The 15,110-nt window shown below is 48.8% G+C and overlaps 1 protein-coding gene across 1 annotated transcript in view; it reads left to right on the forward strand.

The window, feature by feature from the left end:
* ZMYND10 (zinc finger MYND-type containing 10) overlaps positions 1 to 15,110 on the forward strand; it is a 1,281,921-nt gene that overhangs the window by 1,207,228 nt on the left and 59,583 nt on the right. The window contains exon 11 of the mRNA XM_069644108.1: positions 10,251 to 10,376. Within this exon, the coding sequence (XP_069500209.1) occupies positions 10,251 to 10,376 (126 nt within the window). The remainder of the gene's footprint in view (positions 1 to 10,250; positions 10,377 to 15,110) is intronic.

Raw genomic sequence — 15,110 nt, forward strand, 5'->3', positions numbered from 1 at the left:
ACAAGGGGCGAATCTTCTTTTTTACACTTAAGATACAGGACTCTACAATTGGAATCTGTAATATCTATGCACCAATTGGGGGGAATGGCGCTTTGTTCAGGTCTCTCGCCCAGTTTCTTCAATATATGGATCAAAGTGGAGGAACAGCAAATTATATGGGTGGGAATCTTGTCTTAACATGCTTTCGTTGACAAGTTCCATTTTGTGGAGGTTGATAAATCCCACTGTTAAATGTTATATATAGCATTCAGGATGCCACAACGTTTTTTCTACGAATTGGTATGTTTTTAATTGCTGGTCAACATTCACAAAATGTCTTGCATGCGGAAGTGGATGCTATACTAACCTCTGATCATGCACTAGTATGGATTGAGATGTCATTGTCTTTCATAATCCCCAAATCCAATTCTCCAGCATGGGGTCTGGCATGGATTCACATGCTCATGAATATTCCCCGTCGTCAGGCTGGGAATCCTCGGTAAAGAAAAAACCAGTATCAGTTTCGTTTCTGATCTGTCTTTCGTAGTAGTAACCAATCACTGGTCTCTGCGTCATACTGACCACAGCCAATGACTGCCCTCTACCTAAGCACCGCCTCTGGCAGCCATCTTCAGATTTTTACCGCACGTTCATGTGTTGGGATCCTCGTGCTATTGCTCTCGAGCGTTAGTGCTATTTTTTTCACGTTTTTTCTCAAAAACTTCGTTTTTCGGTCAAAAGAGCCTCAAGCTCCACCGACTCTCCATCCGATCAACGGGGACCCGTGTCGGATTCGTCTGCGCCCCTCAAGGGTGAAGATTCGTCGAGCTACGCTTTTGGAGGACTCCAGAAGTTTCTCAGGCCCGGTCATGGCCCAAGAGAAGGGAAGCTCGACGCCCGGAAAGCTGTTCAGGGTCTGCCCTGGATGCCAGCTGCAGAACGTCTTCAAGGAGGACGAACACTCTTTTTGTCTTTACTGCCTGCATGAGGACAAGACGCACGTGGAGAAGGACTGTGCGTTTTGCGGCAACATGTCGGAGCGAACCATGAAGGACCGCCATCAACGTCTCGCCAACTGGCTGGAAGGGAAGAGCCCGTCCGGCGAGAAGAAGAGGAAGAAATCCGAGCGGTCTTCTAAGACCTTTGAGGACGCCCCGGCGACGGGGGTCCAACCTAAGGCCAAGCACCGCGAGTCCGCTGGCACCGGGAGCGCCGAACGGTCGGGCTCTACGGGCGCCAGGCTGGGCGCACCCTCCCCAGCACCATCTACCACGAGCCAACGCTCTGGGTCGGGTAAGAGGAAGGCCGAGCACCCGGCGAGGCTCCTGGAGAGGCCCCGGTCGAGCTCGAAGGCGGAGGGGGAGCGAGGCAGTGCCCCCCCCTCAAGGATAAGGCGGTGAGCGCACCTAAGGTGGTGAAGGCCTTAATCCATCCGGCCAAGCCCTCTATCGAAGCTGTTGCAGCGGCCCTGGCTCAGCCTGTGGAGGCTACACCAGTGGTGGCGACCTCGGGGCTCAGAGTCTCCCTGCCACCTCGGAGGGAGTCCTCTTTTGTGCCCATCGATAGGACCCCCGTGAAATCCCCCGTGGGGAAGAAAAAGGGGGGGCAGGGCGTCGTCGTAGATTCGGCCTCAACCTCGGAGGAGGAGCTGGTCGAGGTCTTAAGCCACGGCCTCGGCGTGGAAGAAGACCGGCCCGTCGGGATGGATCCCGACGCAGGTGACGACGTCTGTTCGCCCGTCGGATTCCCCTCTGCCAGCGCCGCGAGACAACTCGGCGGCCATTTTGTTGGCTATACAGTCCTTATGCTCAGAGATAAGGACGAGGCTACCGTTGCCGACGGAACCACTCCCGTTGGGGGACCCAGAACCGGGACCTTCTGGGGTTCCCCCTACCAAGAAAAGAAGGATCCACCCTCCGCCTCCTTTTCAGCCGTCGCGCCCCTTCCAGCCCTCCTCCCCGTCCACCCGAGGGGATGATACGGGGACTGACATGGCAGCAACGGGTACGGACAACGAGGTATACGACGAGGATGTACCGTCGTCGCCTCCCACCAGGGCTTCTCCGCCCGACGAGATTGGATCGTTCCACTCCATGATCACCAGGGCATCCGAGCTTTTCCAACTCTGCCCTGAGGAGAAGAAGAAGGAAGGTTTCCTTTATCAGCGGCGCGAGGCCAAGAGGAAGACGGTCCTCGCAGTGCCTCTATTGGACGACATTTGGGATGAGGGCCTCACCCTCCTCAAGAACCCTTCCACGACGCCAGCTAGAAGAGACCGGTACGAGAAAAAGTACCGGGTCCCGGACACGGCCCCCCTGTGCCTCCGGGCGCAGCCTACCCCGGACTCCGTCGTCTCCGCGGCGGCCAGGAAAAAAGCGGGGGGGGTGCGGCCTCCACATCGACTTCCCCACCGGACGGCGAGGGAAAGAAATTGGACGCTATGGGACGCAGAGTCATCTCGTCTGCAGCGACGACGATTAAAGCTGCCAACGCCTTGGCTATCGTGGCCCGATACGACAGGGAGCTCTGGTACAAACTGGCTCCCCTGCTGGACTTCTTGCCGGACGACAAGAGGGCAGAGGCCCTGGAGATCCTGCAGGAAGGTGAGGTGGCCTCGGACCACGCCATTACCGTTGCGACGGACATCGCCGACACTGGGTTCCGCCAGTTGGGCAACGGCGTTTGCCTTAGGCGGCGTGGATGGCTCAAGGCCACGGACTTCCGTCAAGACGTTCAGACCAGAGTCCTGGATATGCCCTTCGATGGGAGCAACCTGTTTGGGAAAACAGTGAACGATTCCCTTCAGGCCATTAAAGCGGACACCGAGACGGCCCGGGCCCTTGGAGTTCTGCAACAACGACGGACGCCCTTTCGGAGCAGCGGAGGCAAGGGTGCCTCCAAAGGTTCCGGCGGCGGTTTCTCCTCCTATCGTCAAGCGGCCCGCTCGTCGTCTCAGGAGGCCTACAGAGGATGAGGCAAGTCTGGCGGACCCCGCCGTCGTCGCCAAGGAGGTCAAGGCGGCAAAGCCTCGTCAAAGCAGGATTGAACCGGCCGTGGGGTCGGGCCCCCACCGAAGCACCCCGGTGGGAGGCCGGCTGGCGAGCTTCGTCAGCGTGTGGGAGTCCATCTCCACCGACCGTTGGGTGCTGGATGCCTTGGCCCGGGGCCACGCGCTCGAGTTTCAAAGAAAGTGTCCGCGCGTCCCCTCCGTGGCCAGGAAGGAACTTCACGTCCCTCAACTTCTCCTGGAGGTAAAGGCGATGCTCAGGAAGGGCGCCATTGAACTCGTCCCAAAGAGGCTTCGGGGCTCCGGAGTTTACTCGAGATAATTCCTCGTGAAGAAGAAGACGGGAGGATGGCGCCCCATCCTGGACCTGCGACGTCTGAACAAGTTCATCAAGGCGCAAAAGTTCCGGATGGTCACCCTCCAGCACGTCCTGGGTCAGCTGGAGGAAGGAGACTTCCTGTCGTCGTTTGATTTGGAGGATGCCTACTTCCATATTCCCATCCTAAAGGGGCACCGAAAATTCCTCAGGTTTGTGATCCAAGGGCGTCATTACCAGTTCAAAGCCCTCCCCTTCGGACTACGGTCGGCACCCAGGGTGTTCACCAAGTGCCTCGCACCGGTGGCGGCGCAGTTGCGCCGCGAAGGGATCCACGTCTACCCCTACCTGGACGACTGGCTCATCCGAGCCAAGACAAGGGAGCTCGCCGTGGTTCACACGGCAAGGACCGTCCAACTTCTCACGGACTTGGGATTCTCCGTGAACTACGCCAAATCCCACCTGGTGCCCGCGCAAGACGCTCTGTTTCTGGGAGCGAGGCTCAACACAGTGTCCCTTCTGGCCTCCCCGTCGGAGGAGAGGACCAGGACCATCCTGGGCAAGGTGCAGCGGATGTTGGTGGCCGACGCGGCCAAAGTGAGGTCCATCAAGTCCCTCCTCGGAATGATGTCTTCCTGCATCTACCTCATTCCCATGTGCAGGCTCCGGATGCGCCCGTTGCAGGAGTTCCTGAACGCGCGCTGGATCCAAACGACGGGCAGCTTCGAGGAAAGGATCACACTCGACGAGAGTTTCCGACGAGCGATCCGGTGGTGGGGCACCCGCGCGCATCTGACGGCGGGCATGGACTTCCAGACCCCAGCCCACCAGGAGACCGTGACCACGGATGCCTCCCTGGAAGGGTGGGGAGCGCACACCGAAAATCTGCACGCAAGAGGCCTTTGGCTCCCGACGGAGAAATCCCTACATATCAACGTCCTGGAGCTCCGTGCAGTGTTTTGGGCCCTCAGGTCCTTCCTTCCGTCCCTCAAGGGCAAGGTGGTGAGGATCTTCACCGACAACACCACCACCATGTTTTACATCAGGAAACAGGGCGGAACCAGGTCCCCAGCACTGTCCAAGGAGGCGCAAGGGATGTTTCTGGTGCCGTTTCATCTGGCAGGGATAAAAAACACCATCGCCGACTCACTCAGCAGGGAGCTGCGTTCGTGCCACAAGTGGGAACTACGGCAGGATCTAGTGGATCGCCTCTTCCGACGGTGGGGCACACCCCAGATCGACCTGTTCGCGACGGCGACGAACTCCAAGTGCCGGAGGTTCGCCAGCAGGTTTCCCCAGGCGAGGAGCATGGGCGATGCTTTCTCGTTCCCCTGGGAGGGCCTGTTCCTCTACGCGTTCCCTCCTTTGCCACTGCTAATCCGGCTCGTCAACCAGCTCAAGAGGTCACGGTGCAGGATGATCCTCGTCGCACCTGCGTGGCCGAGGCAGATATGGTTCCCGGACCTTCTGGACTTGTCAGCGTCCCCGCCAATCAAGCTGCCGGTGGACGCGGATCTGCTCTCCAGGGAAGGAGGCGCCATCCTCCACCACGACCCGAAATCGCTGAACTTGCAGGCCTGGCTCCTGCAGCACTAGAGTTTGGAGGATACGACATACCGGCCGACTGCAGAGAGGTTCTTGCAAAGGCCAGGGCGTCCTCGACTCTTAAATGCTACGGACACAAATGGAAGATGTTCTCTGTCTGGTGCCACGCACAGAAGATTAACCCTCTACGGATTACGGCTCCCCAAGTACTGCCGTACCTGCTGACGCTGGCCAAAGCTGGACTGGCACACGCGTCCATCAATATTCATCTTGCTGCGATCTCCCGATACACCAGAACCACGGGGCGGACGTCCTTGTGGTCTCATCGTCTGGTGAAAGAGTTCATGAAGGGACTGTTGAGATCGTTCCCGCCGGTGAAGGCTCCGGCCCCGGCGTGGGAGCTCAACGTGGTGCTGACCAAGCTCATGGGACCTCCGTTCGAGCCTCTGCACTCGGCCCCGTTGAAGTTTCTGTCGTGGAAAACAGCGTTTCTTGTGGCCATCACCTCCGCACGACGGGTGGGAGAGATCCAGGCCCTTTCCCGCAAGGCCCCGTACTTGACTTTTCACGACACGAGGGTAGTGCTCAGGACGCACCCCTCCTTCATGCCCAAGGTGCCGTCGGACTTCCATCTCAACGAACCCTTGGTGTTGCCTGTATTCTTCCCGTCGCCTTCGTCGCCGGCTGAGAGGACTTTGCACTCGCTGGATGTGGCTAGAGCGCTGAAGTTCTACGTGGACCGCACGAAGTGTTTTCGGAAGACGTCACAACTATTTGTGAACTTTGGACCTGTCAATCAGGGGAAGGCTCTCTCGAAGGCTTCCATTTCCAGATGGCTCTCCGGCTGTATCATGTACTGCCATCGGTTGGCAAACCGACCGCTGCTTGGCCGTCCGAGAGCCCATTCCACCAGAGCGATCGCAGCTACCACGGCGTTCTTTCTGGTGTGCCCCTGCTGGACATATGCAGGGCTGCTACGTGGAGGTCGACGCACACCTTCATGAAGTTCTACTGCGTCGATCGGGATTCCAGGGAGGAGTCCAGGGTCGGCCAAGCAGTGCTGCGCAACCTGTTCGCCTGAGGTGAGCCTGGTGAGGAGGTAAGATGCTCAATGTTGAGTTTGATGCAATGCTTAATGTTGAGCCTTTGCCACCTCCCGTGGTTGTGCATGTGTGTACTGCTATGTATTCTTTATTCATGAGCATGTGAATCCATGCCAGACCCCATGCTGGAGAAGGAACAAGTTACTTACCTGTAACTGTTGTTCTCCAGCATGGGTCTGGCATGGATTCACATGCGAACCCTCCCGCCTACCCCTCTGCGGCTCTTCACTTGATCATACTGCCACTTCACGTGCTTCCAAATCTGAAGATGGCTGCCAGAGGCGGTGCTTAGGTAGAGGGCAGTCATTGGCTGTGGTCAGTATGACGCAGAGACCAGTGATTGGTTATTACTACGAAAGACAGATCAGAAACGAAACTGATACTGGTTTTTTCTTTACCGAGGATTCCCAGCCTGACGACGGGGAATATTCATGAGCATGTGAATCCATGCCAGACCCATGCTGGAGAACAACAGTTACAGGTAAGTAACTTGTTCCTTACTGAAAGATGAATACTACGCTGCTGAATGACACAGAGTTGGTTGATAAGATTGTGAAGGAGGCTGAATTCTTTGTATCAGTGAATTGGTCTCCGGATGTGTGTGTAAGATTGATCTGGGAAGCCTCTATCCAGCAAGCAAAATAAAGTGTTGAGGAATGAGTTGAATGAAAAGCTGAAGTCCTGGAGTTGGAGAGAAAAGTATATGTCGAATCCATCAGTAGACGACAGGGAGGTGTTCATTCATTTAAAAAAATCACCTAGACAAGGGATTGACTGAAAAGTCTGCAAGACTCATTATTAGAACCAATTGTAATAACTATGAAGGGGCGAAAAACATGATGGACTGCTGGCACATCGCTCAAGGGTGCTGTTGGCAGATTGTACCATTAATGCCATTACCCTGCAAAGATCAGCTAGGAATTCCAAGACTTCTACTCTGTGTTGTATACTTCTGAAGGTCTCCCACCTAGTGAAAGGCTATAGAGTTACCTGGATAGTTGTGCCTTGAAGAAGCTACCGGACACAATAAAAACTAAATTGGACTCTGACTTTTCAGTGGAAGAATTAATGGGGGTGGCATCCCACTTAAATGGTGGGAAATGTCCTGGTCCGGACGGGCTCCCAGCAAAGTTTTACAAAATAATGCCAAGGTAGTCTTCGAGCTACTACTGGAGGTGTTCATTGAGTCAAGGCAGAGAGGTGTACTACAAACTAGACATGCCTCAATCTCATTATTGTTAAAGACTAGAAGGCCGACGACTTCTGTAGGGAGTTATAGGCTAATAAGCCTGATAAATACTGATAATAAGATCCTGGCCAAAGCTATTTCCTTGTGGATTGAGAACACTTTAGAAAACCTAATTGACCCGAATCAGTCCGGCTTTGTGAGAGGAAGGAGCACTTCATCTAACATGCGGAAATTAATATTGATGCTACAGGAATGCAATGAGCTGGACTGCGGCACAGCTGTTTTTTCGTTGGATTTCAAGAAGCCATTTGACCAAATCGAGTGGAGTTTCCTGTTTGCTCTTCTGAGATTCTATGGATTCAGTGTGCATATCATTGAATGGATTTTGTTGCTTTATTCGAAGCCAACGGCTGCTGTAAATACAAATGGATGGTCATCCAAAGAGTTTGAACTGGGCTGTGGTACAAGGAAGGGATGCCCGTTATCGCCTCTGCTGTTCGTGCTGGCGATGGAGCAGCTTGCGGTGAAGATCAGGTGTGATGAGATCGAAGGAGTTCAGTATGGCGATGTGATACAGAAGGTATGGTTATATGCAGATGACATGCTGTTAGTGCTACAGACCATGCACTCCTTATTGGTGGCACTGATGCGAGAATTGAGCATTTTTTATCTTTCTCTAGGTATAAGATTAATGGGGCAAAATCAGACGGGATGCCGCCTTCCTCTGCCAGCTCCAGCACGTGTGTCAAGAGTTTTGGATTGCACTGGTGTCCAGAGAAAATTAAATATCTAGGAGTCTGGTTAACAAATGAGCTACGTTTAGTGGTGGATGTTAACATGAAGAGCGTGATCTCAAAATTGAAGACAAAGTTGGCAAGATGAACATAATTGAAGTTATCACTATGGGGGAAATGAATGCCATCAAAATGTCATCTGCGCCACGCATCAATTAGGTGAGGAGTATGCTACCACTACATGTAAAAAAGAAAAGCTTTAAAGAGATTGATAGCTTGTTGCAAAATGTTCTATGGGAAAACAAACAACCTCGGCTTAAATTGTGGAATTTACAACTCCCTTTGCAAAAAAGGTGGTCATGGGATTCCTGATTTTGCATTGTACCATCTTTTGTTCTCTGCAGCACACTAGTTACTGTTTCTGGAGGAATCCCCAGATAAATGGGCTAGGGTAGTCTCTAGTGGGAGCACGCCTCGGTCGCCTGAGGCTCTTCTGTCATCAAGAAACATTAAAGGTTATGCAGCCTCAGCAGCAACAGATTTTCTAAGGAAAACATGGTGGAAAATAGAGGAATTGACTGGGGAGGAAGACCGTCAAGGCGAGGTCATCTATTTGGATGAACACAAATGTACAAGTGGTTAGAAAACCGCTGTTCTGGTCAGACTGGGTCTTAGGTGGAATACAATGGACCGGAGACCTGATCAAGGACAATTTGGCTGTCACAAAAAACCTCAGGGGTTGCACTTATGGTGAATTTTGCAAATTAAGACTGGCATTTAGCGACCTGAAAGTATCGGAAGATGATGTCCTTAGAAGACATCTAATTAACCTGAAAACAAAAGGATATTGTGCGTCTGGTAGGTGCAAATTCTTGATTATTTCTAAGTGCTCAAATGAGCAGCTTGTCAGGACTTTATCTGATTGCTTAGCTATAGAGATGACAACATATGTGGGGATATTGCATTGACTTTGCAGAGTCTTGGGGAGAGAGTCAGGTCAAAATACTGAATAATGTACATTGGACTCCAGTCAAGATGTTTGCAAGAGGATTGAGTGATGCAGATGTTTGATGGGGCTGTGTCCACAGGGAGGGATCCTTCGAGCCCATGATCTGGGAATGTTCAAAAGTGAGGTTGTTTTGTCTGGAGGTGACTAGAACAATGAATAGAGTTTTGATAACATATTGGTTTTGACTTCCAAACTGTAACCTTGGGGGATGACAACCTCTTGGAGAATTCTAGCCACCCACAGAGGTGCTGTTTTTTTAGCGCAGCACTCTCAGCAAAGAAAATCATTCTGAGGGACTGGAAAAGTGTCACTGTTCCTTGTAGGTCAGGATTTAAGTGAACTGTCTCTGATGGAGAGGGTACTTCTGGACAAACTAAAGAAAATGAACCTGGATGAAGTAAAATGGGGGAGGTTTTTGGAAATTATCTGATTTATGGGCTTGTGCTTGGACAGCTCGACATGTGTTTGTGTATGCTTATTGTATTATACTGTTATTGTATATTAGATTATATTGTTGTATTATAGTAACACTACTAATAAAGATGTGAATATAGAAAAACATGCGTTTCCTATGATTTGAATTTAGCACCCTTTGCAAGCATTCGTTTTTCCGAGTACTAAGATTGAGTTCAGTGTTTGCCCTACTACAAAGCGTACTCTTGCCACTTGTCATATTATTTGTGTACTTTCTCCTTTTGTCTACTAAAATTATGGTGACCCTGCATTTCCAACTTGCATTCTTTTTTTATATTCTTAAGTAGATGTATTGTAACATCAAGTTGGCCACGATTATAATAAACACATTGGGCCTCATCACAACTCAGGCGTTAAGGGTTAACGCCGTCGTTAACCCTTAACGCCTTATTCCGATTTTAACGGCTGCTTTTAGCAGCCGTTAAAATCCATGGCGCTAAACCGCCTTGGTGCTAATTACGCCACCGTAATTTACGGTGGCGTAATTAGCGCCTTCCCCACTCCCATTATGCCCTATGGGGCAAAAATGGGAATGGGGAAGGGTAAAATGGGAAATGGGGATTTACCGCCCCACTCACCTTGGAATGGGGCGGTAAATCCGCCATCCACCATGGTGTAAACATAGTTTACACCATGGTGGTAAAGTTGGCGTACTTACCGCCTGGGTCGTAATGACGCCCATTTTCTTTTTTAATCGCATTTCTCCATGTATATTTTAAATATCTGACCATCCTGGATAAAAACGTGTTGTTTGATGGCGTACATACATATATATTCCAGACTAGATATCTGTGGACCTATTATGAATGCTCATATACAGTGGATTCTTAGTTCAGAATCTCTTTTGTAATGAATCTGCTTATTAACTTGATACTTTACCCTTTTCCTTACCAGGTGGGCAGAGACCTATAATTTGGATGTAATGGAGACACTCCTACCAGAGAAGCCCAAATGTGGATCTTGTGGTTCACAGGCTACCAAACGCTGTTCTCGTTGTCAGGGTGAATGGTACTGCAAAAGGTGAGTGCAAACTTTCTGATTCCTGGCCATACAGATAGTGCAATTGTAACTCAGACAGACATCCACAGTGAGTCTTGCTGTAAACACAAATGGGAAAACTATTTATGATCCTAAGGGGGCTGTGAATATGTTGTATCATAAACCTAGAGTAGTACAGGGCAAATTTATTTTAGTTTCTGCATTCAGTCTAGAAACACATATGCAGGTCAATTGTTTATTGACCCTTTATCAAACATGGCTCATTAAGGGTGTGTTGTGAATCTGATGTCACCACTCCTTTCCCAGAGGTAGCCTCTCCTCATATGGCCAGGGGATGGCAGCTATTACCTGATCCTGACCCTGGGAGCAGCTATTTAAGGGAGTACCACATGGGGGAGGCGACCCTAATGGTGATGACAAAACATCAGGTGAAGCATAGTATTCCCCCTTTCACTTAAAACCTGATTACCTCACCACCCCCCTTAATACCACAAAACGCTTTTGCATATTGTAAGATGGTATTTTTTTTTTATTTTTTTTAATTTTGGTTAGTTAAATTAACCTTTCAAAACAAATGTTTTACATAAGTAGACAGTTAAGATAGAAGTATAAAATACGAGAAATTCATATTACATTTAAAAAAACACCTTATAATTTTGGAAAGGGAAACATAAGTACAAACCATCATCAAATTAGTAAATCAAAAAATAGCATTCATTAGAATATTTAACTAACTCATATCATTCGTAAAACCACACATGAATTAAAAATGAAATTTGTGCAAATATAGTCATCTAAAAACTAAGGATGAGAAACACTATGCAAAACTAGTTAGAAGATCAAACTGTGTACAATACTGCATTTAAAAATTGAATAGTGGCTATTCTTAGTGACATTTTAGGTGTGGCAAATAATTCAAACCATAATTCATCAGCAGAACGGGTTATGTAGGGTAATTGAATTAACTTATGGAGGATAGTTTCCCTTTGCTTCTCCAGAGCAACACACACAATCAGTATGTGTTTTAGTATCTCTTCCATTCCACCAAGTTTACAGAATCTACAATGTGATACATCGGCTTTGATTAAGCCTCTTCTTAGTAAGATTTGATTCGTTGGCCATAAATTCATACGGAACCTTAGGATTTGGTTTCTTAGTGTGGCTGACGGACACTTCAATAGATAGGGCCTCATTACACGGATGGCGGAGAACCATGGCGCTATTAGCGCCATGGTTCATGCCGGTAAAATACCGGCACTGCCTTGGCGGAAAGGGGAATTACCGCCCCATTCCAAGGTTGGCGGGGCGGTAATTCCCCCTTCCACCATTGCCCTTCCCCATTCCCATTTTTGCCCCATAGGGCATAATGGGAATGGGGAAGGCGCTAATTGCGGTACCGCAAATTGCGGTACCGTAATTAGATCCCTGGGTCCCTTTGCGGGTTGGTTTTTAACGCCTGCAAAAAACAGGCGTTAAATCCCCCAACCCGCAAAGGGACCTCCTAGTAAGGCGGTAAGGATTTACCGGTACCGGTATTTTACCGGTACCGGTAAATCGTTACCGCCATCCGTGTAATGAGGCCCATAGTCGGCTGCCTGCCGAAATCTTTTGTGGCCAAAGGATGCTCTGTCAAAATCATTCCTGTTGGGTAAGGTGCCAATCAAGTTGATATAATTTGAGCTTAGCTCTATTTGGATTGTTAAGCAGATGGTATAAGAATCTCCCACATGACCAATACCAAGACTCTGAGATGTCCTCTGGTAAAAGTATCAAGTAGTAAGTAGTACTGAGACGAGGAGAAACAGTGATTACTCCAAATACCAACCAACGCCCCCACTTTAATAGCTTGAATAATGCAATTGGCTCGACATGGTTTAAAACCATGCCGGGAAAAGAAGCAATGGGTTTGTCTCCTGGCCAAGCTGGGGTTAGGACAGCCGGGCAAAGAGACTGTGAGTACGGCGGCTGGTGGCGCAGAGGTTTCCCTGCTTCCGACGCGGGTCGGAGCAGCCAAAGGAAGCAGATGGTCTTGCTGGAACGCGGAAGTCCTGTGATTGTTGTCCAGCAAAGCTCACAGGTCAAAGCACTGCCACTGAGACGCCGAGAAGAGGGGAGCGGCTGCCAAGGGGAGCCGGAGGCGTGGTGGAAGCTGACTAGCAAACAAAGTGCTCTGCAGACCCGACGACAAGCCGCAGACTGTCACGGGAGACGCGAGGGACCCAGTAGTTGCTGCTGAGAAACCGGTCAGACCACTGAGATGGATGTGGACGCCACAGCACTTTCAAGGGTGTACCGCGTACCGAAAGAAACCGTGTGAAAACTGGGGGAAGCCAAAATTAGAAGTCCATGGAAAAGGGTATGGGATCCATAGCCACACATTTTAAAATACATATAGGAGAAGAACAGTGTGACAGAAAAGACTGAAAGGCAATGAATATTAAGACCTTTCAGCGGAGTATACAAGGCGAAAACAAGTGTTTATAAAGTGAACTACATAAAGAAAGTGCTAGCAGGAGAGTATACTAGGTATTTTGTGAGTTATAGAATGCCAAAGAAGACACATGCCCTATGGATTCTGAACTACAGTGAATGTGTAAAGAGAAGGAACCTGGCAAGAGAGTATGCCAGGTGTTTTGCGAGTCTGTGACCCACACCCAAATTGTATCAATAACTTTATGAAAGAACCTGGCAGGTGAGTACCAGGTGTTGTTGTGTGAGTCAGAGAATCCCAAAGAAGATTCATGTCCTTAGGATTTGTGAAAACATTGATTGTGAGAAGTACTTTGGGAAGGGAGACATTTCCCCTTGAATAAGTTGCAACATCAAGAGGAGGGGCGTTATCCTCTTGAGCTACAACGAACTTGGTTATTCTTTTGAACTAGTGTTTTGGTGGAGAGAAACCTGGGTAAGGGAGTCATTAACTGGAACTGTGAACATTATTAATTTGGAACTTTTGCTAGATTTATACTTTTTTGTTGAACTTGAGTATTTACAGACATTACCCTTAGCACCTTAGAGTTACTTTTAGAGTGTGAGGGATAGGATTTCAGACCCAGGACATTTTTGCTTTGGCTATCGTGACACATGACAGACCCTTAGTTTTAGTTGAGGTAGGAAAAAACATCTTAGATTAGGGTCAGTGAGGCATTTTCCAACCGCTTTATTATTTCATAAAAGTTCATGGCAAACACCATGAGTCCTCTGTATCCACGTCTCATTCCTTGCTCTTCACGGTAGCAAATCATGAATCTATTTCTTCATGCTACCAACACAGCCTTTTTATAATTACAAAACATTTTTTTTTATATTTAGTACAAATATCACTTAAAAACAGCATATGGACTATAATTAGAGACATAAATTATAAGCCTAAAGGGATCAAAGAATGTAATGACGCTTGTCTGAATTATGCAAAATCTCAATTGTTTGAATGTTAAAGTCCAGTTCTTTGTATCGCCTAAGTGAGCGGAGTGTTTTGTGTGGCCAGAATTCTATTGCTGTGCTGCTGCTACAACATACTTTAATGTGAGGATTTCCTTGCTGCTAATTGTGGGAGGCGTGGCTTCCTGCTCCTGATACTGACGAAAACACTCAAATAGGCTTATCTCCGCAGAGCGAGCTGAGTGTTTTGTGTGGACAGAATTCTATTGCTGTGCTGCTGCTACAACATATTTTAATGTGAGGATTTCCTTGCTGCTAATTGTGGGAGGCGTGGCTTCCTGCTCCTGATACTGACGAAAACACTCAAATAGGCTTATCTCCGCGGAGCGAGCTGAGTGTTTTGTGTGGCCAGAGTTCTATTGCTGTGCTGCTGCTACGTGCTTTATCGTAAGGATTTACATGCTGCCAATTGTGGGATGCGTGGCTCCCTGCTCCTGATACCAATGAAAACACTCAAATAGGCTTATCTCTGCTGAGTGTTTTGTGTTTCGCATGACGGGCGCGGGGCATGGTAAGCCCTACCCGTGAGCAACTTTTCCCAGCAAATAAGGAATGCGTTTGCGTACTTGGACTTGAACTTCAAAGTAAGTGAACAAACAAATGCTGGATTTCTGAGTGACTGCGCTGGGTTGATTCTGCCTTGGTTATTAGTATTGTCATTGACGCTGTGCGTTGGCAGAACATTTTGTACCATTCAAAACTTACCTGATGAATCAGCGGCTTTTGTAGCTGCTTTAACCATTACATTGCGGGGTGACGGATTGGGAGATCTCCCTTTGGAAGCTGCAGCAAATTTCAGCTCGCTCAGGTTTTGTGAAAGTGCATTTGAACTTTGTTTAAATATATTTACCTACAACTTGTAAATTAGTTAAATATATTTATATACAACCCAGCTGTGAGGTCACTGCTGGAGCGGGTCCCCTTTGGGCCCATGGTTCGGGAATTGCAATTCACATCCATTATGCTGGGGAAAATGGCAACAAAACCCAGGAACTATAATCTACGGAAACAAAAACCATATGGAAAAATCAGTCGGTATCGGAGGATGCCTGCTATAGATTTTGCCGATGGATATCGCCAGCTCCCTCCGAGGAACTAAAGACACCAAATAGGGTGGGATCAAATTGAGGCCCTTGCAAATCAAAGGACATTTCTTCTTACTTTGCAAAAAAAACAAGAGGAACTCCATCGAAGATCCCCTGAAGCCCAAATTGATATTAAGGCTTTAATTCATGAACCACCAGAGTTAAGTAAATCTTTAACACATTCTTCCTTTGGTGGAATCGATTGCTTGACCTATGCTACCTATTTAGC

This window comes from Ambystoma mexicanum, chromosome 2p, assembly GCF_040938575.1.
Source record: "Ambystoma mexicanum isolate Mex_15411 chromosome 2p, UKY_AmexF1_1, whole genome shotgun sequence".
NCBI classification, from domain to species: Eukaryota; Metazoa; Chordata; class Amphibia; order Caudata; family Ambystomatidae; genus Ambystoma; species Ambystoma mexicanum.